The sequence below is a fragment of the Pelodiscus sinensis genome, chromosome 4 (assembly GCF_049634645.1).
Source record: "Pelodiscus sinensis isolate JC-2024 chromosome 4, ASM4963464v1, whole genome shotgun sequence".
Classification (NCBI taxonomy): domain Eukaryota; kingdom Metazoa; phylum Chordata; order Testudines; family Trionychidae; genus Pelodiscus; species Pelodiscus sinensis.
This window is the reverse complement of record NC_134714.1, coordinates 72,214,845-72,241,725: the sequence shown is the minus strand read 5'-3', so window position 1 is coordinate 72,241,725 and position 26,881 is coordinate 72,214,845. Positions and strand designations below refer to the sequence as shown.

General features: G+C 46.3%; 1 protein-coding gene and 1 long non-coding RNA gene across 10 annotated transcripts in view; both read left to right on the top strand.

The window, feature by feature from the left end:
• Nucleotides 1–2,065: 2,065 nt before the first annotated feature.
• Nucleotides 2,066–10,347, top strand: LOC142829152 (uncharacterized). Its single transcript, XR_012903497.1, has 2 exons — nucleotides 2,066–6,421; nucleotides 9,368–10,347. It is a non-coding gene; the product is annotated as an uncharacterized LOC142829152 (long non-coding RNA).
• Nucleotides 10,348–11,211: 864 nt separating this feature from the next.
• Nucleotides 11,212–26,881, top strand: part of RAD51B (RAD51 paralog B) — a 627,945-nt gene continuing 612,275 nt past the window's right edge. For 7 of the 9 annotated variants that reach the window (XM_075927356.1, XM_075927355.1, XM_075927354.1 and 4 more), the window contains exons 1-4: nucleotides 11,212–11,339; nucleotides 15,220–15,313; nucleotides 17,060–17,173; nucleotides 20,957–21,073. In XM_075927356.1, coding sequence (XP_075783471.1) covers nucleotides 11,227–11,339; nucleotides 15,220–15,313; nucleotides 17,060–17,173; nucleotides 20,957–21,073 — 438 coding nt within the window. In that variant the 5' untranslated portion in view covers nucleotides 11,212–11,226. Of the gene's footprint in view, nucleotides 11,340–11,388; nucleotides 11,569–11,600; nucleotides 11,771–15,219; nucleotides 15,314–17,059; nucleotides 17,174–20,956; nucleotides 21,074–26,881 lie in introns of those variants that run through there. The other 2 variants (XM_075927352.1, XM_075927353.1) reach the window with 2 other exon arrangements.

Sequence of the window (26,881 nt, the reverse complement as noted above, 5' to 3'; positions counted from 1 at the left end):
AAATATTAATATATGGGAAATAAATAGTGGCATGCCTCTTGATCCAGTTGCTTGAACGTCCACAACAAAATGGTTCATTATTATAGAAAGAAAAGTGCAAAGAGCCACCCAGCTTGTCAAAACAGCCAAGCTCACTCTAGTAAAATTACCTCAATAGCACCTCCTTACATTCCCCAGTTGCATCACATAGACTAGGGCTGGCCAAACCATGGCCAGGCAGCATGTGGCTCTTTCACAGTTAAACCCCTTACTCTTCCCCACCCCCATTCTCTGCTTAACAGGCTGGGAGGGAAGATGGAGCTTGGGGATTCAGCCCTGCGGCTTGGTGGTAGGACGAGGAGCTTCTGCCAGAGATAACTGGCTGCTGAGTGTGGGGAAGCACAATTTAAAGGCTTGGATCCAACCCCCAACAACTTGAGTCAGCTCTCCTTCACCTTCAGCAATTGCCTGCAACTCCCAGATCTTAGCTTCAAGGGGAGAGGCAGCACAAACAGCTGGGAGCAGGGAAGGGCCACTGCTTGAGCTCCAGGGGGAGAAGGAGCAGCAGCTCTCTCTGTAGCTCCCACTTTGCTCGCTAGAGCAATTGCCCTGCATAGAGGGGACCCAGTGGCAATATGTGACCTAGCAGGGCCAGCAAACCATGGAAAAATCTGGAGGTGGTGGTCATGTGACCCTCACATGCATCACTTTGCTCTAACTCTTCTGCCCAGTGGTAACAGGAGTCTTGGAGCTTCAGCGCTATGGGAGGCTCCTGCCAGGGGTTGGGGCTTTGGTAAGAGCGGGCTGAATCTCAGAGTCCCAATAGGTACCTCCCCTGGGGCAGAAGCCCTGAGTCCCAACATTTGCCTCCTATGGAGCTGAAGCCCTGAGCTATGGCAAATGCTTCCTATAGGCCTGAAGACCCGAGATCCCTAGCAGATGCCTCCCATGGGGCTGAAGCCTCAAGATCTCCCCTCCCCAGATGGCTAAAGCCCTGAGATCTCCCCCCCTTGCTGGATGCCTCTAGCCCAGTTTTTCTTAAACTTTTTAAGACTGAGGAACACCAAATAATATTTTTTTTAATGAGAAACTGAGAAACACCAAGGATTTTTTATCAAGGAAAAAAGTGCCAGGGAAGGGGGAAGCTACTAAGCAAGCAAAAAAAAAAAAAAAAAAAAAAAAAAAACTTTGCCTGCCCCTTTAAGGGTGGCCATTTTGAACACTGTTGTTCACAGTTTAAGAAACACTGCTCTAGCCTGTTATCTTGTCATAGGAGTGAAGCCCTGAGCCCCAGGCCAGCAGGTATGGTTCTGTAAGCAGGGGCTGAACTGCTGCTTGCTATCAGCCAGCTAAAAGGAGGGGTGGGTGTGCCCACTACAGTTGTTTAGCTCTGCAAGGTAATTAACTGTTAACTGTTGACATGTAAATACTGCTCAGGAGAGAATCCGAGGTGTGGCGAGGAGCAGCCACTAGCGGCGTGGCGAGGAGCAGCAGCAGGCGAGGAGCGGCCACCAGCGGCGTGGCGTGAAGCAGCGACAAGCGAGGAGCGGCGACCAGTGGTGGCAGAAGACGAGGAGCGGCGGCAGGTGCCCAGCAGAGTGTCCAGAGGCATGGGACGAGTTTCGTATAAGGTGCCCCCTAACTATCTCCCCACCCCCATTTCTACCCAGGTTGGGAAGTGAAACCCTGCGGGTGAACTTTGGGACTCTGGGTGGCACGGACTAGGGACAGAGACTTTTGGGGTGTCGGACTCTTTGGACTTCGGGTGATTCTTGGCTGGGGTGGGGGCTTGGCTCATGTTTGGGTTATGAACTCTGTTTGTGGTGTTTTCCCCAAGTTAATGCCATATGAATTCTCTCTCTGTTTCATTAAATGTTTCTTTCCTACACTTAGGGTACGTCTAGACTACCCGACAGAGTAAAATGAAGCGGCGATTTAAATAATCGCCGCTTCATTTAAATTTACATGGCTGCCGCTTTGAGCCGACAAACAGCTGATCAGCTGTTTGTCGGCTCAGCGCGATAGTCTGGACGCTCCCCTGCCGACATCAAAGGGAGCTGTCGACAACCCAGGTATGCCTCCTGGGATGAGGCATACCTGGGTTGTCGACAGCTCCCTTTGATGTCGGCAGGGGAGCGTCCAGACTATCGCGCTGAGCCGACAAACAGCTGATCAGCTGTTTGTCGGCTCAAAGCGGCAGCCATGTAAATTTAAATGAAGCGGCGATTATTTAAATCGCCGCTTCATTTTACTCTGTCGGGTAGCCTAATCTACATGCCTCTGGCGACAGAGGCATGTAGTCTAGACGTACCCTTAGACTCAGTGCTTGCGAGTGGGGAAGCATTGCCTCTCCGAGGCACCCAGGGGTGCGTGAATTTCCCAGATTACTGGGTGGGGGCTCGAGCCGGTTCTATGTGAGATTGACCCCAAGATATTGAACCCAGCCCTGGTTACTGCCAGGCCTACCCGGCAGAAGGGTTACACTTCTTCTATCACCTCTCATGGGGCTGAAGTCCTGAGCCCCTTCCCCCCCAATCCCTGCAGGGCATAAGCCTCAAGCTCCATTTAAGCATACCCCTGTTCTTGAACCTCTGAAGACTGTCATAACTCAGTAAGTTTCAGGAGGTAGTCGAGTGAGTCTGTATAGGATAAACTTTAAAAAAAAGGTCTGGTAGTGCTTTATAGACTAACAAAACATATAGGCTGCGTCTACACTGGCGCGATCTTGCGCAAAAGCAGCCGCTCTTGCGCAAAAACTTGCTGCCTGTCTACACTGGCCGTGTGTTCTTGCGCAAGTAAACTGACGTTCTAATGTATGAAATCAGGGCTTCTTGTGCCAGAACTCTGACACTCCTGCTCAGGAATAAACTGTTCTTGCGCAAGAGGCCAGTGTAGACAGGCAACATGAATTTCTTGCGCAAGAAAGCCTTATGGTTAAAGTGGCCATCAGAGCTTTCTTGCGCAAGAGAACGTCTACACTGGCAAGGATGCTCTTGCGCAAAAGCACATGCCAGTGTAGATGCTCTCTTGTGGAAGAGTTTTTGCACAAGAACTCTTCTGCAAAAGAGTTCTTGTGCAAGAAGCTGCCAGTGTAGACGTGGCCATAGATGGTATAATGAGCTTTCTTGGGCACAGCCGGTCATCTGAAGAAGTGGGCTGTGCCCATGAAAGCTCATGATATCATCTACATGTTTTGTTAGTCTATAAAGTGCTACCAGACCATTTTTTGTTTTTTAAGTTTATAGCTCAGTAAGTTTGGCCACCAAACACATGATCTTGTACAGAAGACACTGCTGGCCAAAACCAGGCTAGATCGGCAAATGTACAGTGAATATAAAATAATGGCAAACCTTTCACTTTATGACAGCTAGACACCTTTAGCTTATAGGAATACTAGCAGACTTGCCCGGCATTGCCTGGGTCCTTCAGGGCAGGGCCTTGGGGATGTGGGGATATGTGCAGAAGGCTGGGGGCCACAGGCCTGTTGTCTCTACCTCAGGCTCCCCCCATCCACCATGGGCCAATTGTCTCTCCCCTCAGCCCACCAAGCCCCCCCCCCCCAGATGACAGGGGCCCGTTTTCTCCCCCTGCATCCCTGCCCCCAGCCACCAAGGCCCTGTTGTCTCCTCTACCAGCCACAAAGGGCCTTTTTTCTCTTCGCTTCCCACCCAGTGCTGTGACCAAGGGCAGGGAGGGGAGGAAAGGATTTGGGGCATGGGCACTACTTACTGGTGTGTTGTCAGGCAACATGACAGAGCCCCAGCCCTATTGATGGCTCCCTTGGTGGAATGATTGCACCCAGTGGACACGCTGCTGGTTTGCTGCCCCCAGTGGACACTCTAATATCACATCCCTCCAAACAGAAGCTATTCCTTTTGCATGTTATGGAAAACAGTCCTTTTCCCAGGACTTTCAGTCAGGGGCAGATGACGGTTTTGCGGGGCCCCGGGCAGCATACTTCTGCGGGGTCCCCCCTTTGCCACGGTGCATGCGCAGTGACGCCATGCGCATGTGCAGCGGCGCCACGGCGCATGCGCGGGGCTTTCTGAAGCGCGGGGTCCGGGGCGGCCGCCCCGTTCGCCCTGCCGTATATCCGCCCCTGCTTTCAGTTGTCCCCACACAACCAAACTCTAATTTTACTTTAAGTTAGGAGAAGAGGAAGCTGCATACCAAATTTGGTTCAAATTCTTGAACAAACAGACTCACAGACAGACACACTTTAAAGTGTGTGTGTGTGTGTGTGTGTGATAGCCACTACCATTTTGCTCATTGATATTAGAATTTATTATTCCATTTGACTACTGGATTGAATTATTGTGTGTGCCATATTATGAGAGGAGCTGGCATCATGACCTATTGTTACAATTGCCCAATCTTCTCCTGATAAGACCCTGGTTTTAATTACTTAGAATTTTGCTGAAATTTGGGCTAAAATATTCCAGACCTGCAAAATTAGATGATGATCTAGTAAGTGTGATTGTGTTTTCCACTAGTCCTATCAACGAAACAATTTACTATTGCTACCTCCTAGCTAAAGGAGTTATTTAGTCTGAAGGTTGGAGACCTATGATTTTTTTTTTTTTTTAAGGCCTGAGGTTCCATGCCTACTGATGGCCATCGTGTCTATATGTGTATGTGAACTTAGTTTGTTTGCGCCCTAACTGCTGCTGGCATGCGATTGTCAGAATCTTAAGAAAAACTTGAAAATCTGACCCAGATGTAACCAATGCAGCGCTATCTGCCTGCATCTGCTGATGGCTTGGAATAGTAGCTCTGGGAGGGATGAATTTCCATATGTATTTTAATGGAGACTTAACTGCAAACTCCACTGCTCTAGGCGAGCCCTGCCAGTACCACTTTGCACTGATGACTATATATGTGACAGGAGGAGAAGAGTGTTATAAATCCAGGCTGTGCCTTGGCAGATACCACCCAGATACTGCAGCAAGTACCAGGAGATTTGTTGCTGCTGCTCTGCCTGCCTGGTCTTTCTTGAAGAAGAAAGAACACTGCTGCTCCTGAGATGAGGGGGAGCCCTGCATCTGAAGAAGACAAGAAGACCTGTGCCACTTCCACTCAGGGAGAAGTGGGTGGACCCTTTTCACTGTCACTCCAAGTAGGCAATGGGGCTGTGATATAGCCTCCCAGATTGCCTTAATCGGGCCTTGGGTATTTCTATACCTTGTCCGCTACACTAGAATACGCACACAGCTTTCCCTCTCTTGTCCAACTCTTTTCATTTCTATTGCATATTAATTCCTTTTTTGACTGCAGAACTTTTTATTACACAAGATGGCACACTTTCTCCATGTAATATCCCCTCTCATTGCTTATTATCAAGGGCTCCATCTCTTTATATTTGACATTTGCTTGCTGTGTTTTAATTTTTTTAAACCAGTTCCTTAAATCCTCGTTGGTATTTCTCATTTCAGCCAATTCTTTTCATCCTTAGTGTGAATTACCTGTTCCATTAATTCTTTTTGATAGTATATTTGTTAGCTTTCTTATGACCTCTTATTGCAAATCCTTCACCATATTTTTATGACTTGCTGGTTTTATAAAGTATTGAACTTGCTATTGTATCTTTTTAGCTCCACTGTATTTTTAATCTGCTACACATGAATAAACATATAGTTCATTGTATATGCCTCCCTTAAAATATATTATGACAATGATTAATATTGTAAATAATATAAATAATACTTTCTAATTTTTAGGTGCCTTCCATCTGAGAATTCCAAATCATATTGCAAGCATTAGGCTGTGTCTACATTTGCCCTTATTCCGTAATAGGGATGCAAATGTAGCACTTAGGAATAAGAGATCCTCCGGAAAAGAGCTTATTTTCCGGAGGATCGCGTCCAGACTGGCGCTTTTCTCTGGCTTATCTACAAGCCGGAAAAAAGCAGCAGCCATGTTAATGCAAATGCCGCGGGGGATATTTAAATCCCCCGCGGATTTGCCTATTCCAAAGTGTTACATTTGCATCCCTATTACGGAATAGGGGCCAATGTAGACACAGCCCCTGGGTATATAAGGAGGAAAAACTGCTTACGTTGGGGTGCTTGATTTGAGATGTCTAGTCTCCTGGCACCTATTTGAGCGTTCAAATAAACTTTTTTTCCTTCTCCACACCGGTGTGTTTATTGGAGCGCGCACACCGGGCAACGAACCCAGCTGTTGCCCTCCTCGGGCACTGTGTGCCGGCAACAGTTCTTGGCGACCCAGATGGGACTCGAGGCTGAAATTTAGCCTTGCCCGGACCCCGCCCGGTGGTCGATGGATTGTGGCAACGACCGACGCCCAGCGTGCACCGGTGACTTTATCGGGGGCCTCGGCGGAGACACAGTTTGATCGACCCCAGAGGGCACAACTGTGCAACACGCTCAAATAGTGGAGAAGCAGTTGCGGGCGACGGTGCGGAACCAGTGCCGTGGATAAGGTAGGAACAGGCCAGTGGGGTGGACTTTCGCCTGTTAAGACCTGGGGACGCCCAGTGTCTCCTGAGGTTATGGGACAGGCGACAGGCAGGGCATGGTGTACGCCCTTAGAATACATTCTAGTGAACTGGAAAGTGTTTGGATCAGATCCCATGACTAAAAGTAAACTGAAAAGGTTCTGTACAGTAGACTGGCCTCAATATCAGCTAGAGGACCAGGAAAGGTGGCCACCGGAAGGATCAATCAATTATAACACGATCCTCCAATTACTCCTGTTTTGTCAGCGAACGGGTAAATGGCATGAACATTTATATGCGCAGTTGTTTATGGCTTTAAGAAATAGAACAGAGATTTTGCAACAGTGTAATTTAACTCCGTCCGGTGCAGTAGTAACTAATGTGAGCCCCCAGAGCTCTCCTACAGCTGTAATAGCAGATTCAGTGTCCCCTTCGGCTTCAGCACCCCCACTATATAAGGAACAGGTGCCTCAGGTCCCAGAGGTTGCCCCCTCTGTGGGATTCTACCCACTGATTACCGAGACTGTGGTAGCCCGCCAAGGAGCCGAGAGGGGCCAGGCCACTACTATGCAAGTTTACACCCATGTGCCTTTTAACCCAGTGGACCTAGCAGCCTTTAAAGTACAAGCTGGAGAATTCTCCACGAACCCAAGCCGGTTTATCTCAGTGTTCGAAGGGTGTCTGGCTAGCCACAAGCCTGACTGGGATGACTGTAATATCCTCATGAGGACCCTATTGTCTGAGGTGGAGTGGAATCAGGTTATAGCCAAAGCAAGGGAGGAGGCACAGCGGAGACATGAAAGGGATCCACAAAACCTCCCTGAGCCTGCAGACATGGTTCCCCTAGCAGATTCTAGGTGGAATCCTAATGACCCCTTGCAGTACACCTGTCTCACCTCCTACAAGGAGTTGCTTTTACATGGTCTCCGGCACTCAGCTGTCCGACATAACTGGGCAAAACCATATGAGTTAATAAAGGAACCAAAGGAAAGTCCGGTTGCCTTTTTGCAGCGGATTCGGGACGCCATCCGGCAAAATACTAACGCAAATCCCGATGACCAGGCAACTGAGGCAATTATAAAGGGGATCTTTACCAGCCGTGCAGCCCCTGATATTAAAAGGAAATTACAGAAAAAGGAGGACTTAATGGGCATCTCCATAGCACAGATTCTGGAAACTGCAAATAGGGCTTATTCCCTGAGAGAGGGGGAGAAGGAAAAGAAGCAAGTGAAATGATGGCAGCTGCAGTACAGGCTGGTGCTAGGTGAAGGTTATAGGAATGAGAAACGTTTTCTTTGGAAAGACGAAGCAAGTGATTTGAGGGTTTGTGAAAGTGGAAAATAGACTCTGTAGAAGTGTAGAAAGAATTAAGCGATTGTTGTAATATATGAAGAGAAACCTGCTTTAAAAAGTGACCTTGCTAACCTGTCCCTCCCTTAACCCGGCCACTCTTTTACCGGAGACAGAGTAGCAGGAGCACGACTGCTTGGAGATAATAGATGCCCAATACTCCAGCCGTCCAGACTTAAAGGATCAACCGCTCCTTAATGCGGATTGTGAGTGGTACACTGATGGTAGTAGTGTTGTGGTAGCCCGCCCTCCTTTTGCCCGTCTACGCTGTTGTGACCCTCCACGATACCGTGGAAGCCAAGGGTTTGCCTGCTGGGACATCTGCCCAGCTTGCTGAACTGGTAGCCCTGACGCGTGCGCTCGAACTGTCAGAGGGAAAACGGGTCAACATCTTTACCGATTCCAGATATGCTTTTGGAGTACTACATGCTCATGCTGGTCTGTGGAAACAGAGGGGCATGCTGACAGCCCAAGGCTGCCCGGTCAAGCATGGGGCCCACTTTCTTCGGCTCCTGGAAGCAGTGCAACTCCCCTCAGCAGTGGCGGTGGTACACTGCAAAGCTCATCAGAGGGACGACCAAGATGTGGCAAAGGGAAATGCCCGGGCAGACAGGGAAGCCAAGCGTGCTGCCACCCTGCAATCACTGGAAGCAGAGAATGCCTATATGCAGGCCCTCATCCCATCCGTGGGGGAGCTCCCGACCCCTCAGTACTCACCTGAAGAAAGAAACCTGGCCGCCAAGCTCGGGCTCCGGGAAAAGGAGGGATGGCTCCACTCCACAGAAGGAAAGATCCTCCTACCGAAGGACCTAATCCGACCAGTGCTGCAGAGACTACATCAAACCACTCACGCCGGCAAAGAGGCTCTAACCCAGCTTATGAATAAATACTTCTTAACCTCTAGACTTCGGCCCCTAGCATCTCAGATACAGGCCAACTGTATGGTCTGTCAAAAGAACAACCCTTGACCAGGATTTTCAGTACCACCAGCTACTCTGGAACCCACCCCAGGCCCGGGATTGGTTTGGCAGATAGATTTCACTGAGCTCCCATGGACTCAAGGGTTCAAATACCTCCTCGTCTTGGTAGATCGATTTAGCGGGTGGCCTGAAGCCTTCCCGTGCTGTAACTGTACAGCCAAGACTGTGGCTCTCAAGTTTGTCAAGGAACTCATCTCCCGCTTCGGGCTGTCCCAGTGGATGGAATCTGACAACGGAACCCATTTTACATCCAAGGTTGTCCACCACATACAGCCGCCCTACAAATCCTGTGGAAGCTCCACACGCCATGGTGACTGCAGGCCAGTGGAGCGGTGGAACGCACAAATCAGACCCTTAAGCATCACCTCTTGAAAATCTGTCAAGAAGCCTCCCTACGTTGGCCTGATGCTTTGCCCATTGTTTTGCTCCGCATCCACGCTCTCCCAAAGGGTAGATTAGGGCTTATCCCCTTCGAAGTTATGTTTGGAAGGGCATGGTCTATGAATGGGACACCGGCTCTGGCAGGGGAGTGGGAACTGGGATGCAGCTTTTTATCTCAGTATATGTGCTCTCTGTCTGCTGTTCTCTCTTCTCTTCACAGGTACACCAAAGACTCACAGCCTCTTCTGCTGGATGCCCCTGTCCACTGCTTGCAGCCGGGAGACTCCGTGCTCATTCGTACCTGGAAGGACGAGCCTCTCTGGGAGAAGTGGAAGGGACCCCACACCATCCTGCTGGTTTCCCACACAGCAGCAAAGGTTGAGGGACACAAAAACTGGATTCATCAGTCGCGTCTGAAAGCAGTGCCCACACCGCCGCCAGCAGAACAGTGGACCATCCAGCCCGCCAGAGCATCATCCACTGACACTCTGGGACTTAAGTTGTTGTTTAAAAAGCGCTGAAGGGTTGGGGGTTCTGTTGGGAACATAGCTGCCCTGTCCAGTAGACTCACCATGGGTTCTAATGCAGAGTTTGCCCTACTAATACTTTTGGCCACAGGTGCCAGTCTTTTGTTGTCTCCCGTGTCGCTCTCCATGCATACAGGATGGAGAAAGGCCTCTGCAAACTTAGCTACTAACACATATGAAGCGCACTTAATCAGCTTTTGTCCTCAGAATATGAGAAAACTCAGACGAAAGTGTGTTGAGTATTCTCAAAGGAGGGAGCTGTTGGGGTCACTGGGCATGATCCTAGGTAACTCGGGGGAGTGGAAGATCACAAGGATCGATGAAGCCCCCCCCCCGCTCTAGGCCCAAGCACCCTAAAAGCCCCTTCCCCCCCCCCCCCGACATAACTTTTCTCTAGCTCACTAATAGCTGGGAACAGCAAGACAGCAAGACCTTGAAGTTGCCTAGTTACTATCAGCAGTATAGAAAAAAAATTCAGATGTGTTTCTGTAGAGGGGGAGGAGGAGGAACATGCCCCAGCGTAGGAACCTTGCTACAGTTCACTATGTTCCTGCAAGTAAACAATCTGGGTATATAAGGAAGAAAAACTGCTTAGGTTGGGGTGCTTGATTTGAGATGTCTAGTCTCCTGGCACCTATTTGAGCGTTCAAATAAACTTTTTTTTGCTTCTCTACATCGGTGTGTTTATTGGAGCGCGCACACTGGGCCATGAACCCAGCTGTTGCCCTCCTTGGGCACTGGCTGGCAGCAGGTTGATCTGACAATTTCCTCTCAATAAGATTAATGTAAAGCTTTATTCCCTCACGTTGTAATGAATGTGAATGCTTGGCTACGTCTACACTGGCCCCTTTTCCGGAAGGGGCATGTAAATTTCATGAGTCGTAGTAGGGAAATGCGCGGGGGATTTAAATATCCCCCGCGGCATTTAAATAAAAATGTCCGCCGCTTTTTTCCGGCTTTTAAAAAAGCCGGAAAAGAGCGTCTAGACTGGCTCCGATCCTCCGGAAAAAGTGCCCTTTTCCGGAGGCTCTTATTCCTACTTCAAAGTAAGAATAAGAGCCTCCGGAAAAGGGCACTTTTTCCGGAGGATCGGGGCCAGTCCAGACGCTCTTTTCCGGCTTTTTTAAAAGCCGGAAAAAAGCGGCGGACATTTTTATTTAAATGCCGCGGGGGATATTTAAATCCCCCGCGCATTTCCCTACGACGACTAGTGAAATTTACATGCCCCTTCCGGAAAAGGGGCCAGTGTAGACGTAGCCCTTGTGAATAAGTTATTCTGTCATTAGGGTCCTTACTTCTCAAAAAGGGAACATTCCTTAGAATTACCATGCAAGAGTTAGTACAGAGACAGCTATTAACTAGTTTATGTCCATGATAATTATTTTATATGCATTCATAATTTGAAGCTGCAGTCGTGGCTCCACTGAAGGGAGCAACCCCGCCACCTCACGTTCCGAAGCCACGCCTCCGCCACACCCTATAGCGTGCGCGCCTGCCCACCTTTCCCATAGAACTACACCTCCCAGCACGCCCCGCGCTTGGCTAAGTCATAATGCAGCAGCTGAGTGGTAGACCGCTTAGTGAAACGGACCAATCACTGCCCCGGATGCTGCTCGGCGGCTCCTCCTGTTGTGGTGAAGTGGGAGACTTTGAAAAAGTTGTCAGGTCAGGGCGCGCGGCGGTGCTGGCGGAGCCTGGCGGGAGGGGGTTGCAGCCAACCGCAGGGTGGGGCCGGGGGAACCTGGCTGGGCGCGAGAAGGCAGCGCTACGCCTCCCGGGGAGGGGCAGCCCCGCGCTGTGCCCCGGGGAAGGGAGGCCGGGGCAGAAGGCGCTTCCCCCTCCCTTGGGGGCGCTGGGGTGTGTGTGGAGGGGCTCGCTCACTCCGCCTTCTGGGGTAGGTGGGGAAGGCTCATACCCTCTCCTGCCGGGTGGGGGTCCCAAGGCAGCGGGAACAGCGGGCTCCACACCACGACCCTGCCTACAGTGGCACCGGGGGACCCGTGATTCAGTGCTACGCCGCTGGCGGAACCTGCCTTTAGACTGAGGCCAGGCACACGCCACAGCTCAGGTGGCTGCCAGTTGTGTCACTCGGGGATGTGAGTGAGCGCACCCTCCCCCCCAAGCATGACCTAAGAGAAACAGCTACCGCCGCTTGCTGGGCCTAGCTCAGTCCCGTTGCCTTGGAGCGTCTGGTCTCCCTAAGCTGTAATGTAGCCATGGCCGCAGGTTTTGGTTTAAAAGGGTTAAATAATGGGGGGGGGGGGGGGGAGGCAGGGAGAGGGGAATGCATGTAGTTGGCATGATTAACCAACAAGCCTAGGCTTATCAGTTAATCATAGGGCTAGAAGGGACCTCAGGAGGTCATCAAGTCCAGCCTCCTGCCCAAAGCAAGGACCCATCCCAACTAAATCATCCCAGCCAGGGTTTTGTCAAGCTGGGACTTAGAATCTCCATCCCTAGAGGTTTTTATCACCTCCCTAGGTAACCCATTCCATTACTTCACCACCCTCCTAGTGAAATAGTTTTTCCTAATATCCAGCCTAGACCTCCCCCACTGTAACTTGAGACCATTGCTCCTTGTTCTGCCATCCAACACTACTGAGAACAGCCTCTCTCCATCCTCTGTGGACCCTTCCTTCAGGAAGTGGAAGGCTGCTATTAAATCCCCCCTCACTCTTCTCTTCTGTAGACTAAATAAGCCCAAATCCCTCAGCCTCTCCTTATAGGTCAAGTGCTCCAACCCCCTAATCTTTTTGGTCGCCCTCTGCTGGACCCTCTCCAGTGCGTCTACATCCTTTCTATAGTGGGGGAGCCCAGAATTGGACGCAGTATTCCAGATGCGGCCTCACTAGTGTCGAATAAAGGGGAATAATCACTTCTTTAGATCTGCTGGCAATGATCCTCCTTATGCACCCTAATATGCCATTAGCCTTCTTGTGTACAAGGACACACTGTTAACTCATATCCAGCTTCTCATCTACTGGAATCCCTAAGTCCTTTTCTGCTGAACTGCTTCCTAGCCAGTTAGTCCCCCAGCCTGTAACAATGCTTTGGATTCTTCCATCCCAAGTGCAGGACTCTGCACTTGTCCTTGTTGAACCACATCAGATTTCTTTTGGCCCAATCCTCTAATCTGTCTAGGTCACTCTGGACCCTATCTCTATCCTCCAACGTATCTTCCTCTCCCCCTAGCTTGGTGTCATCTGCAACTTGCTGAGGGTGCAAGCCTGGGGGAGGGGAGAGGTGGCTCCGTGGGAGTTGGCTCTCTGTGGCTGCATCTAGACTGGCATGATTTTGCAGAAATACTTTTAACGGAAAACCTTTTCCGTTAAAAGTATTTCCGTAAAAGAGCGTCTAGATTGGCATGGATGCTTTTGCGCAAAAAGTGTTTTTGCGCAAAAGCATCCGTGCCAATCTAGATGCACTTTTGTGCAAGAAAGCTCCAATGGCCATTTTAGCCATTGGGCTTTCTTGCGCAAAAAATTAAGATGCCTGTCTACACTGGCCCTCTTGCGGAAGTATTCTTGCGCAAGAGGGCTTATCCCTGAGCGGGAGCATCAAAGTATTTGCGCAAGAACCACTGAATTCTTACATTAGAACGTCAGTGCTCTTGCGCAAATTCAAGTGGCCAGTCTAGATGCACCCTGTGTGAATTAGCTCCTGACTGCCCCTCCCCACCTGCCTCTGTATAAGAGGCATGGGGGCGAATGGTTCTGTGGGAGCCATTTCTCCACATGCACTGGCTCCCACTCCCCTTGTCTCTGATACAGTGGTAGCTGGGGAGGCGAAGTCTGCGTGTAACTTGTTAGGATTAACTGATGAGCCCAGGCTCATCTGTTAATTGGGAATATGGCTACATGTTCACATCCCTAAATATTTTTTTTTCTCTTCCTGAGACAGCAGAGTAACAGAAGATCTGATCCAACATGTAGGTTTTTCAAGAGACAGTATGTGAGAGAAATGAGTCAGTTGCTAATCTAAAGATGGGGCTGATTGTTTAGATGTTATATTAAAATGAAAAGTTACTCATTTGTTTTCTTTTCACGACTGTCTTTTTAATCACCTGCAAATCCTATTTTACAACCAACCTTCTCTTAATCTTTTAATCAGACACTTACAGCCTTCTTTGTAGTACTCAGAACATGTAAAGAAGTATATAACTCCTTTGTAGTTGCTGGAGGAATTTAGTTCTTCAATAACACTTTGATGCAGCCAAATGACAAAGATGTATGTTGTGACCTCTGAGACTCTATAGAGAAATATATAACAATGAACTCCATTGATAATTTCTGCACTGCGTGAGTATTCACACAACACTAACATAACCCCAAGACTTGTCCCACCAGGCACCAAGCTCATTATGATACCTGAGAAACTTTCAGAAGAACCAGTCTCTTTTAAGTTCTCCTTACAAATCCACAGGGAATATCCCCAGGATATTATGTGTGAAAGAACAAAATGATTCAATATATGTATAGCTAGGAAGACAAATGTGTATAGATGCTTTAGTCAATCTGTTACATCTGCTTTTCAGTTGCCAGTTGTGGTAGTATCTTTTATGCCCTGGTTGAGAGATAAGAAGAACATTTGTACATTTGTAATATCCCAGCTAATTATTAGATTTAAAAGCCAGATGGTGCCATTGTTGTCTTCAAGTCTGAGGTAAATAATGCTGGGCATAAAACTTCCTCGAATGTGTGTTTTGAGTACAATAGCTGTGGCTGAACTAGATGATGTATTTAAGAAAAACAGCTGATTTGGATTTAAAAATTGTAGGCAGTAAAGACTCCATCACAGCCCTTGGAAAGAAATTCTAAAAGTTAATTAAACTCACAGTTAAAAACATTTACCTTATTTCTAGCCTGAATTTCTTTAATTTCAACTTTCAGCTGTTGGATGATATAATCTTTGCCTGCAAGATTAAAGAGCCCTCTGTTATCAATTTTCTGTTCCTTGTATTGGCTCTTATAGACTGATCAAGTCACTCCTTAACTTTCTTTGTGATAAACAAAATAAATCAAGCTCCTTAAATCTCACTGAGGCATGTTTTCCAAACCTTTAATCATTCTTGTGACTCTTTTCTGACCTCTCAACCCGCTTGAATAGGGAACATACTATTCCTGTAGTGGTTGCAGTAGTGCCGGATACTCCCTACTTCTACTTGATATTCCCCTACTTAAATGTCCAAGGATTGCATTAGTTCTTTTACTCACAGTATTGCATTGGGGGCTAATGTTCACATCATTATTTTTTTATGAGAAGGCTGGGTAAAATACGGCCCGGGGGCTGGTTCCAGCTCACGGACGCAGTGTGGAACAACAGGCAGACTCCCTGCTTGCCCCATGCCCCCTCCCATGCTGCTCAAAAAAGCGGCTGCCGCAGCCATTTCTCTTTCTCAGCTGTGAGCCCAGAGGATGGGGGAAGTTATGCTTCACATGTGCTCCTGCCCCCAGCACGTGGGGGTGGGTGTTGTCATTGTATTGGTATTACAGATAGCTTTTCTAGATTTGTTTTGCTGTCCAGTGATTGTTTTTCTGTTCACCAGATGTGGGAGCATGGCCACTAAGAAATTAAGAAGAGCAGGGTTATCTCAGGAACTTTGTGACAGGCTGAGTCGGCATCAGATCACTACCTGTCGGGTAAGAATTTCACTTAAGAGATATAGAGATTTATTTTATGCTGAGTTACGTGGCACTTTGAAACATGCATGGCTTGTTTCCTAATAAAGGTATAGTTTTGAATGTGTGCGGAAATATGGCTTCCAAATAAGATCATACTTTACCTTTATATAGACTATGAAACCTTTCATCCCAAAGAATCCTAAAGTAATGTAGAGATCACTTTGCTTGCCAATCAAATTAAGCTGCCATTTGGGTGGAGTAAAAGAATTATTTAACCATACGCAGCAATACAATACAACACAACACGAAGAGAAGTTGGTCATATTAAACTGAAACTAATGGAGTTTTCTCATTCTCTTCTCTTCAGATCAGAATTGTTAATCTAGTGTTCTGTGACTTTGTCTGATACGGGGTGATTCAGGGCTCAACCCTGCAAATTAATACGTATATGAATAGATGCCTAAGTAGAGCCAGAATGTCTATGTAGTGGCTGCAGTCCTCTGATATGGATTCTCTTGTAGGATCTGGCCTTAAGTCTAATAATTAGAAGACGAGACATCATTTGAGGTGGTCTGTGATCATATCCAGTTAAAGACAGGCTTGTGAGGAAGATAATATTATTATTTTATCCCACTCCAATTAGGGATGTGAAAGACCAGTTGAATATCCAGTAAGCAAAAACGGATCCTGGCTCCACATGGTGCTGCCACTTTGAAACGCTGTGGAGAGTCCCACATGGTGTTTCAAAGCAGCAGCACCGCATGGAGCCCGGGGTCAGCTGGGGAATCTCCAGCTGGCCCCCAGCTCTACGCAGTGCTGCCACTTTGAAATGCCATGGGGAGCAAGGGGTCAGTGGGTGACTCAATCAATCCCCCCACTGGCCCAGTGGTCTCTATATCACTTTCGCCTTTCAAGTGTAGCATCGATTATTCAGTTAGGGAAGTTAAATTTAGATTAATAGGCTAACTCCAATATGACAAAAATATATTAAAAAAAACTTTTTTAAAAGACAGTCTTTCTAAAAGTGCACCAAAAGAGTAAAAATAAAGTTTTCAGCTACCAATGTTGGAGAAAGATTGGATGGCTAAGTACGATTCAAGATAGTTGCTAATTGTTAGCTATCCAATCTTTCTCCTAAATTGGTAGCTGAAAACTTTATTTTTACTCTTTTGGTGTGCTTTTAGAAAGACTGTCTTTTAAAAAAGTTTGTTTTTATATATTTTTTTGTCTTTTTGGTCTTTCCCCTCCACACAAACTGTAGAATTGCTACCCCGCAACACACACATACTCTGGGGATGCTGCCTTCCCCCCCAGCTCTGGGGCTGATGCCCCCCGGGCTCAGGGGCTGCTTCCCTCCCCCCAATTCTAGCGCTGCTGCCAAGGGGCCTAGAGATGCATGGTGTGGCCTGAAGACAGGCGGGCTGCTTGCAGAAGCTGATGGTGACGGCCTGCCAGGGGAGTTGGGAGCCATGCGGCACAGCCCGGAGGCAGGCGGGCCACCCGTAGCAGCTGGCTGGGGTAGCCTGCTGGGGGTGGGGTGGGGTGGGGTGGGAGCCTCGTGGCGCGGCCCGGAGGCAGGTGGACCGCCTGCAGAAGCTGGCAGGGTCAGCTTGCCAGGGGACCGGAAGCCAGAGCTGGCGGGGGCGGCCTGCTGTGTTGGCGGCCTGCCTTGGGGGGTCGAGATTGCTTATAAATATATTGAATGTAATCTCTTTCTCCCCTTCAATCCTAGATTAAATTCTGTTCCTTTTACTCATCTTTCAGGACTTTCTGTGTCTTTCACTCTTGGAACTAATGAAAGTGACTGGGCAAAGTTATCAGAATGTGCAGAAGCTTCTTTGCAAAGTCAGCTTAGCTTGTGCTCCCAAAATGCAGACTGTAAGTATCCTTGTGGTGATCCTGTTATGAAATCAGACAATAGTCACTTTTCTTCTTACCTAGCAAGTATATAGTGTAGTATAGGTTTGTTGCAAATTAAATGAGATGGTGTGACATCCAAGATGTATGCTATAGAATTCTGTTATAAGGATTAAATTAGGCTAAGCCAGTTTTCATTGCTAAATTCAGATCCATAAAACAATGAATTTCTCAGTTAAGATGTGCATAAGAAGAAAATCTCTTTCTTGTTAGAATGCAATGAATTCAGCTAGGCATTTTAATGCTTAAGTAGGTTCTTCAGGTTATTACAGTAGGATATAAGTTGTGCTCCTGTAAATGACTGCTGAGAGCCACTCAAGAAGATAAGGAATTCTTTCCTATCTTTGAGAATATTAAAGAAATTACTTCCAATCTGACTCTTACAACTGAAAGTACCATTGACAGTGAAGGGGAGGAGCATCAGTGCCATAGGATCTCATTTTTATAAAATGATGATGGTGCCAGTGGGCTGAGTGCTCATTTTGGAGAATCTCATGTTTTCTCATTCTAGGCAAATGGGAATGAGGAGAGGCATGAAGGTGATGCCTCTGTTTTCAGAGAATTGGTGGGACTGGATTGAAGGATATAGGTGTGGGCTGCATTGCTCTGTACTGGATTCTTTTGGCTACTGTAAGAAAAAGTCTGAATTAGGCTGTATCCTCCCAACCATAAAGAAAAGATGCTAATGCTTGTGGCATGAGAGGGAGATGGGGCAGATAAAACTGGGTGTCCAGGTGACTTTCATTGCAGTTTAAAACTCAGAGGGGTAGCCGTGTTAGTCTGTATCTGCAAAAACTATGAGGAGAACGGCGGTACCTAATAAATCTGTTAGTCTGTAAGGTGCTACATGACTCCTCGTTTTTGTAGTTTAAGAGTAGGCCAAGGAGCAGATGTACAGATAATGTATATGAATTTTTAATAAATCTTGGGCAACTGGGGAAGTTCTCAGGGACTGGAGTAAAGTCGATGTTGTGCCAGTATTCAGAAATTTAAATGGGGTAACCTGGCTATCCTGAATTTGATGCTGTGAAAAAAGGAAGGAAATATAATTAATGCCAATCTGCATTCCACTAAAAACTGGAAGTTAAATCCAAGTGAGGAAAATAGAAAGGAGCATAAACTCTGTCAAATTAAGTGTAAAAATATATTAAAAGCCAAAAGGGAGTTTGAAGAACAACTAGCCCAAAACTCAAAAACTAATAGCAAAATGTTTTTTTAGTACATCAGAAGCAGGAAGCCTGCTAAAGAACCAGTGGGGCCACTGAACAACTGAGATGCTAAAGGAGTACAGTACTCAAAGATAATAAGGTCATTGTGGAGAAACTAACTGAAGTCTAACATCAGTACCGGGCAAATTAGTTGAAAATATAGTAAAGAATAAAATTATCAGACACATGGATGAATGTAATTTGTTGGGGGAAAGTCAACATGATTTCTGTAAAGGGAAATCATTCCTTACTAGAGTTCTTTGAGGGGGTCAACAAACATGTAGACAAGGGGGATCCAGTGGATATAGAGTACTTAGATTTCCAGAAAGCCTTGAACAGGGTCCCTCACCAAAGGCTCTTAAGTAAAGTAAGTTGTCGTGGGATAAGAGTGAAGGTCCTCTCGTAGATTGATAACTGGTTAAAAGACAGGAGGCAGAGGGTAAGAATAAATGGTAAGTATTCAGAATGGAGAAAGATAACTAGTAGTGTCCCCTAAGGATCTCTGCTGGGACCAATCCTGTTCATCCTATTTATAAATGATCTAGGGAAAGGGGTAAACAGTGAGGTGGTCACTCTTATGTACTCATGTATTCTTGAAAAATAGGTCTTGACAAATAAATGATACATCATTCTTTATCAGTCACACTCACTACTTTGTGAAAAGAAACTAGTCGCATAACTTTTGTGAGATATTTAATTTGGTGTTACATAAAATTCAGATTAAAAACAGTACTGTACAAAATCAACATCACACATTAAATGGATTAAAACTGGCAGATAAATCTTAGTAGGTAACTGTTAACTAGGAAACAAGTGATGAGAGTATTTCTAGTGTGGTCTCCTAGGGATTGGTTCTCAGACCATCCCTATTGAATATTTTTATCAATAAGTCTGGGGTGTCTTGTCAGACTCTGGGTCTGCAAAGGATCTGGGGGTCATCGTTGGATAAGCAGTTGAACAGGAACTCACTGTGTGATGATGTAGCTAGTGTGATCCTTGAATGTAAAAACAGAAATAATGAGTGTGATTAAAAAGGTGATAGTGGTCTCAATATTGTTCTATGCAGATGTACTACAGTACTAGAATTCTGTGCCCAAAGATATTGTAAAATTGGAGAAAATTTAGAAAAGAGCAACAGAAATAGTTTGAGATTGGAAAATGCCACTCGGAATTGGAGAATTAAGGACCTGGATCTATTGAGTTCATTAAAGGGAAAGTTAAGAGGTGATTTGATTGTGGTCAAGAAGTATCTCTACAGAGCAAAGATATTTGATACCAGTAAAAATTAATTGAGCCTGCAAAAGCATCACAAAATCCAGTGACTGGAGCTGAAGTCAGAAAAATTCAAAAGGGACATATAATGGAAAATTTTTAATAGTGAACAGACTACTAAAGGATGTGGTAAATTTCCTTTAACTTGGAGTCTTAAATCAGGACTGAATGTCTTTCTGAAACATATGTTAGCAAAACCACAGTTTCTTAGATTCAGTACATAAATTATTGGATTGAATTCTATGGTCTGTGTTGTGCAGGAAGTCAGATTAAATTTTTTGACAATAAAATCTCTATGAGGCTCACCCTTATAATGTAAAATGTCCTACCTTATAAAAAGACTAATCTTATTCTAATGAAAAAATATGTGCAAATCCTTTATCACTCCATGCATTCACTTTTCCAGTTACTCTGAAATCAAATCCATCAGGACATTAGTGAAGCCAGTTTTGCTTTGAGGTGTTTTGTGCATTGAAATGCTCATTACAGATGGTTTTCATATTCTTTGTACAGTCTCATGCTTTAGCACCTTTTGGCTGAGGATTTCCAAGTCCTTCTTAAATAGTAACTGTTTAGGACTCCTGTCCAATATATGGGGAAACTAAGGCATAAAAAGAGCAAGTGACTGGCATCTTAGGTCAACTGGAAGAAGAACCAAAATTTCTTGACTGCCAGTCTGGTGCCATACTCCCTAGATAGATCAGGCTCACAAAACCTAAAAACTATACTAAGCTTTGGTATTGACCCAGGCTTGTTCAAACAGTTTACAAATCTTATCAGCCTTTCAATGAACCCGAATGGTTTTGAGTTGCCAAGTTCAAAATCAGCCAAATTCTTGGTTTTGGGTTTCACTGTGAATGTTTTACACAACCCTGCTGACCACAGGGTTTTAGTATTACTGTGTTCAAAAGTAGTAATTTGGCAGATCCAAAGCAGCACGTGTTGGCCAGGAAAAAAAAAAGCTTCACTTTTGAAAAATTATTTTAAAAGTTACTGCCATGTGGAGGGAAAATTTAATGTTGGCGTGCGAAAACATCATGGTATGCAATACACTCCTTTAAATCTACTTTGTGGTGTCAGAATTTACATGTAATGGAGGGGCAAGTGGAGAAAGAACACAAGAAAGGATGAGGATGTAGTTTAGGACTTGTATAGTAGACTTGTGGGCGAGTATTAAATCATGCTGTATTGCTTGGGAGCAAATGCCAGAAATTGCCCTTGCCTGTTGAATAAAGCATTTTTTTTGTTATTTTTGCTGTTGTAGGCCTATGAGATGAAAATGAAAAGAGCTATCAATCCATCCTCAGCCTTTTTATCCACTACCCTACATGGTTTGGATAAAGCCCTGCATGGTGGAGTGGCCTGTGGATCCCTCACAGAGGTAAAATTATTATTTTTACTGCAGTAGTGTCTAAAGGCCATAACCCAGAGGGCACTATATAAATGTATAATAAATAACAGTTCTTGTCCCAAAGAACTTTCAGTCTAAAATTTGTAAGTGGGACTCTTCTCTATTCATACAGTATGTTAAATAGATTTTGCTTCTACTTTTAAAACTAGATAGAACAGAAAAAGATTTAAGAGAAGTTTGTTTGTTTTTCTGTTTAAAAATTATTTTGAAAATTCTTTTAATTATTATAAATTATAAACATCACATTTTTGTAATATGAATGCACTTCTCATTGACACTTTCCAGTGAGGAATGTTAAATTTTGTAATCTTTGAGTCAAATGTAATTTTGTAACATAATAGAATGGGACCATAGCGTGGTCTGTTGGTTAAAGCACAGAATTGGAAATCATAATTCTATTCTTGGCCTAACATTGACTTGTCATGGACCATGTCAAGTCACTCATTCTCTGCCACCATAGCTTACTAAAGATATAATAGTTCATTACAACAAACAGAAGTGCAAGAATGAAAAATACTTCACATGCAGGATCATGTGTAGTTATGACTGTAAAAAATTGTGTAACTTTATTATTTATAAAATATATGTGATGATATAAGTAAAGGCTGCTTTATAATGTGCATACACAACAAGAAAGAATTAAAGTTGAATGGAAACTTAACTTTGTCACTTTCTGACTTTTAAATTTAAAGTTTTCTTAACATAGTTTTTTGCATGGCATTTCTTGAAGTTGTATGCTTTCATGTGTTTTAAGATAGAACTTCATTATCCAGTACTTAGAAACTATGTTGCATGGCAAAAAGTTGCCAATAATTAATGTAAATTCTATAATTTGTAGTTTGCAGTGTTGTAGTAATATGTAACGATGGAATTTGGCTAAACATCACTGAGAAGTCCACATTAGGAAGTCCATAGATGTAAACTTCTCTTCTGCAATATAAGCTGCACATAAATTCCTCCCTTAAACTTTTTATATCTTTTGACTCATTCAGATGATGAGGCAAGCACCTCTAGTGACTTTGTCTCAACCAATAAGCATCTTAAATAGATAGATTACAAATTGTTCAAGAACCATCTACTTCAGGGGTGGACAGTAATTTTTGAGGCAGTCGGGGCACAACAAGATTTTGGTATGTGGTCAAGGGCTGCACTTTTCTATGGAAAGGGTGCAGGTCTGGGACAGGTTGGGTGCAGAAGGGAGCTCAGAGTAGGGGACGGGTGCAGGAGAGGGTGTGGGGTCTGAGAGAGTTTGGGTGAAGGAGGGGGTTGTGACTTGGGGCAGGGGATTGGGGTGCAGGGTCTGATGAGGGTATGTGTGCAGGAGAGGATTCTGGCTTAGGAGAGGGTGTGTAGGGTCTGGGGGGGAGTTGTGACCTGGGACAGGAGGGTGCAGAGGGTTTGGGTTGTGACCTGGTTCAGGATCCAAGAGAAGATATGGGTACAGGAGAGGATTCTGGCTTGGGAGAAGAATGTAGGAAGGGGTGCAGGATCTGGGAGGAAATTGGAGAGTGTGGGATGCTGGAGGCAGGCTCTGGCTAGGAGGTGCTTACCTAAGCAGCTCCTGGCCAGCAGCACACTCAGGCTGGCTTCCTTCCTGCCTGCCTCCTCCTTCCCCCAGCACTCTTGGGCTGACTGTGCACATGGCTCTCAGCACTGTGGGGAAGAGTAGCGAGGGAGAGGCGCTCTGTGCTGCCCCCATCCCCAGCAAAATCTCTCAGCTCCTATTGGCCGGAATCTGGCCAATGGGAGCTGAGAAACTGTGCTGCTTTGCCCCTGCCCCCCAGCAAAATCTCTCAGCTCCCATTGGCCGCTTTCCAGCCAGTAGGAGTTGAGAGATTTTGCTGGGGGTAGAGGGAGTGTGCTGAAGCCTTTCCCTCCCTCTCTGCACCAGAGAGAGCAACAGGAAGCAGCTACTGGTACTGCTCCCTGCATGGGCTGTATCTTGCCTGCCCCGATCTACCTTATGCTGTGCCCATCAAAGTATCTAAGTACCTACTCTAATCTACGCCTCCTTCAACCTTTGCATTTTTTTAAGCTGTAAAGATGCTAAAAGAGGTCTCCTAAGCACTGTAATTTATATATGAACCCACAATATATTTGACTAGATTTTCACCCTGTAGTTAAGTAAGCTTCTTTCACAATGAGCTTGAAATAAATTAAAAACCCTAATAATTGGAATGTAGTTTTCAAATGCTCAGAGCTCAATCAAGTCCCAACCAGTTTTTTCTGGATCACTGGCAGTCACTTCCACTCCTTTTCGTGCCAAATTCAACTCTGATATTGTGGTTGTAGAGCTGTACAAGTAAGAGGATTGCAAAAATTCTTTTATCACACGGAAAAGTATATTTTTCTACTCTTTATAATTCAACATGACTGAACTGTTTTTACTCAAATTTTAAAATAAATCACCTTTGAAGCATGAAAGTAATAAGTGACTGAAAAGAGGCTGGAATGAAAACAGTGTTGCAAGCTAAACTACAGTGGTTTCTGCTTGAGTAAACACTTATATAACATGGCTGGGGCTATGACTTTAGAGACGTGAAAGTAGCCTGTTTTCTTTCTGCTCCATATGTAGAGGGATGTACAGTTTATCTCCACAGAGCTGCTTAACAGGATATTTTGTGAATTTTATGTTGTGTGTCGGTAAATTAATGAAGGTTTTTTTCAGATGTGGGTTTTGATACCTCTGTTGATAACTGGCAATAAGCCAGTTATATTGCAACAGTCCAGCCTGAAAGTGTTAGGGAGAAAAAGGGCTATTTTTCATAGCTGGATAAAGATGAAACAGCTGCACTTTGGGCAAATAGGACCAGCACTGAGTCTGATAGGATATTGAGACTATGCAGATGCCCTTAATAGAGGATGAGCACTTAATTCCTGAAAAAACTTCTCTCTACCTAGCAGTAACCATGGTTGCTCACCAGGGTCAAATAGATGCTTTTCATCCAGATTCTAGTCTCTCCAGACACTGAAGAGTTGGTGAATACAACACTGTAAATGGTTGAGAAGGAGATTACTGAGCCACCTTTTATCAGATAATTGACACTGGAGACACTGGTGTCTCCCAGTCTCTATTGTGATAGTGACTGAGAGGTGACAGGAGCAAGCTAAGAAGGATTGTGTGAATGAGCACTTTTGGGGAAAAGGAAAAAATACTTGTCATGGTTCTGGGATCTAAGAGTAATGAGCAAAAATAGCTTAATGTGACTCAGTACACCATGTTGAGTTCTTGTATGTGAGTTACCAGTACCTCGTGATCAGTATAAAAGGCTTCAGATAGATTTAATAGCATTATCATGAATGCCTGTCTTTTGCCCTCAGCCATAAAGTGTCTTTCATTCAGCTTGACCAGTACATTTTCCATGCCATACCTTCATCTGAAGGAAGGCTTTCAGAAATAAGCAGAGGTGATGCTTTGCTGGGATTGGCTATCTACGAGGGATGTTAAATATCGGTTAATTTAATAGTCGATTAACCTCATGAATTGGTTAGTCAACTATTATATAGTCCCTGGGCAGCCCCTGTCCGGGGGTAGGGGTCTGAGCTTTCGGAACCGACATGAGCCGGAACTGAGTCGGACTGTCTGCCTGCCTGGCTCCTAATACACTTTACATGCAGAGCTGCAGTGGGGGTAGGTCCAGGACCCAATGCAAGTCTGGACTGAGCTGGGCTGCTGGCCAGCCTGCTAAAAATGGACTGGTGGAGGGGTGGGGCGGCGGAATGTGTGTAGTCGTCTGTGGCATTAACCTATAAGCTTTTGCTTATCGGTTAATCAGCTACACTATTACATCCCTACTAGGTACTTTCTTTGACCTTGCTCAAGAAAGAGATTAAAGATAAGTGGTGTCTGCTGAGCCAATGAGAGTTTTGTCTGGGTTAAGAGACTAAACTGAGTTCTACAACATGGAGTTATGGATATTAGGACCAGAAGTCACTGATATTCATTTTTACCTTTTTCTGAATGCACAAAGGGCCATTATACGAGCACGTGATGGGTCCATTTTGTGCCAAAGGTATACATTTTCTGTTGCAGGCTTGGAGAATTCTCTTGTGGACACGAATACAGATATACAGTTTTGGAAAATTATTTAAGCTACGAGGCTTCACCCCATGCTTGCCAACCTCCCTCTCTCTAGGGGTCAGAAGCCCTGGCTCTCCCCATAGCCACTGGGGAGGGTGAGCTGAGGTGTGGAAGCCCTGGGTTGGCCACACACCCCTGACCACCAGGCTGAGGCTGGGCCAGCCCCAGCTCTCCCCTCACCCCTATTGGGCAGACACAGCTGAGGCCAAGCCAACCCCAGCTCTCCTCCCCTCCCTTGGACAGGGCTGAGGCCTGGCCAACTCCGGCTCGCCCCTGCTCCCGGCCACCAGGGAGGGCCGAGGCTGTGGTGCGGCAGGCCCAGCTGCTCCCTGGAGCACTAGGGGAGAGGTGAGGGAGGAAGGGAGGTGGCAGGCGGGATGCCGAATGATGTGATGACATCACTCTGGTGTCTTACAGGAAATGTGTGTGTGTGGGTGCATATATAGGGGGAGAGGGAGATAGAGAGAGAGGACTTTCTGTAATGAAGACATGACATCCGTGTAAAATCAGTTCCACAAAGCCAGTATTAACAGAGTTCCATAGTGGGTAAATGACACCCTCTTTTCATAGGTACAGAAAGGAAGTGTTTATAAAGAAGAAGGAAATACAGGGAAATTGCAACCTGTACTTCAATTTGATCTCCTTGCTTCCATTCCTACACCTGCATCCTTACCTAACCCCTCCCCTCTGCATCCCCACACTGCCCTCCCCCTGCCTCCATTCCTATATCCCTCTCACCCCCACCATTTCCCCCTTACTGTACCATCCATCCCCACATACACCCAATCCGCCTTCCTCCCTCCCTACACACACACTGCCCCCTCCCACGAATTTGTCAAGCACCACAGCCCCGTTCACTGCAGCAGGAACCACAGCCTGCCCCCTGCCCAGCCTTTCTGCAGGGGCCTGTTGAGGCAGCTTTGCTCTGTGGCGAGCCCAGGGAGCCTGGAGCGCAGAACAGCAGCTCTGGAGAGCTGGGGAAGTGGCTGGAGTGCAAGACCTGCCCTGCTCACGGCGGACCCTTGAGAGTGCACCTGAGCCAGGGGCCTTACCCCAAGTCACCAGCACACACACTGGAGCCACTTGTTTGGGGGAGAGACCTGCAGCATGGCCCTGAAGCGCTATAGCCAGGCATGGGCTGCACAGAGGAAAGCTACGTGTCAGGCATGTGGGGTGGGCAGGTTGGGGTTGGGACCGAGAGGCAGGCAGACACTGCTCCAGGGAGCATGCGGGGATGGAGGGCAGGGAACCTGTTTTGAGTCAAGGGGCTCTGACCCACAGAAAAGTCAGTTGGGGCCACACAAGTGAGATGCAAAAAACCACACACCTCCAAAAACCCCAGTCAGCGGGGAAGCCTGCTGGTGGCACTGATAACATGGCGAGAGGCCATTTTTGGGGGTGAGCATGTTCTGGGTTTGGAGTTGGGAGTGTGGCGATGCAGAGTGACGTGATGATGAGAGAGATGTTTTGTAGATATTGAAGGCTGTTTTCTGGTTGGGTTAATTATCACATTAGCTCCGCTGGCGGCAATGCGCTCCCAGGCTGCTCCTGTTCTGGGCCTGTGGTGCTTGCGCAGAGGCAGCACGTGGAGGACTGCCCTTACAGTGCAGATGTGCCTCAGCCGGCGTGCAAACCGGGGGCAGGTGGACCTGGGGAGAGCAAGGGCTACTATATATTGGAGAGAGCATGTCTGTCTG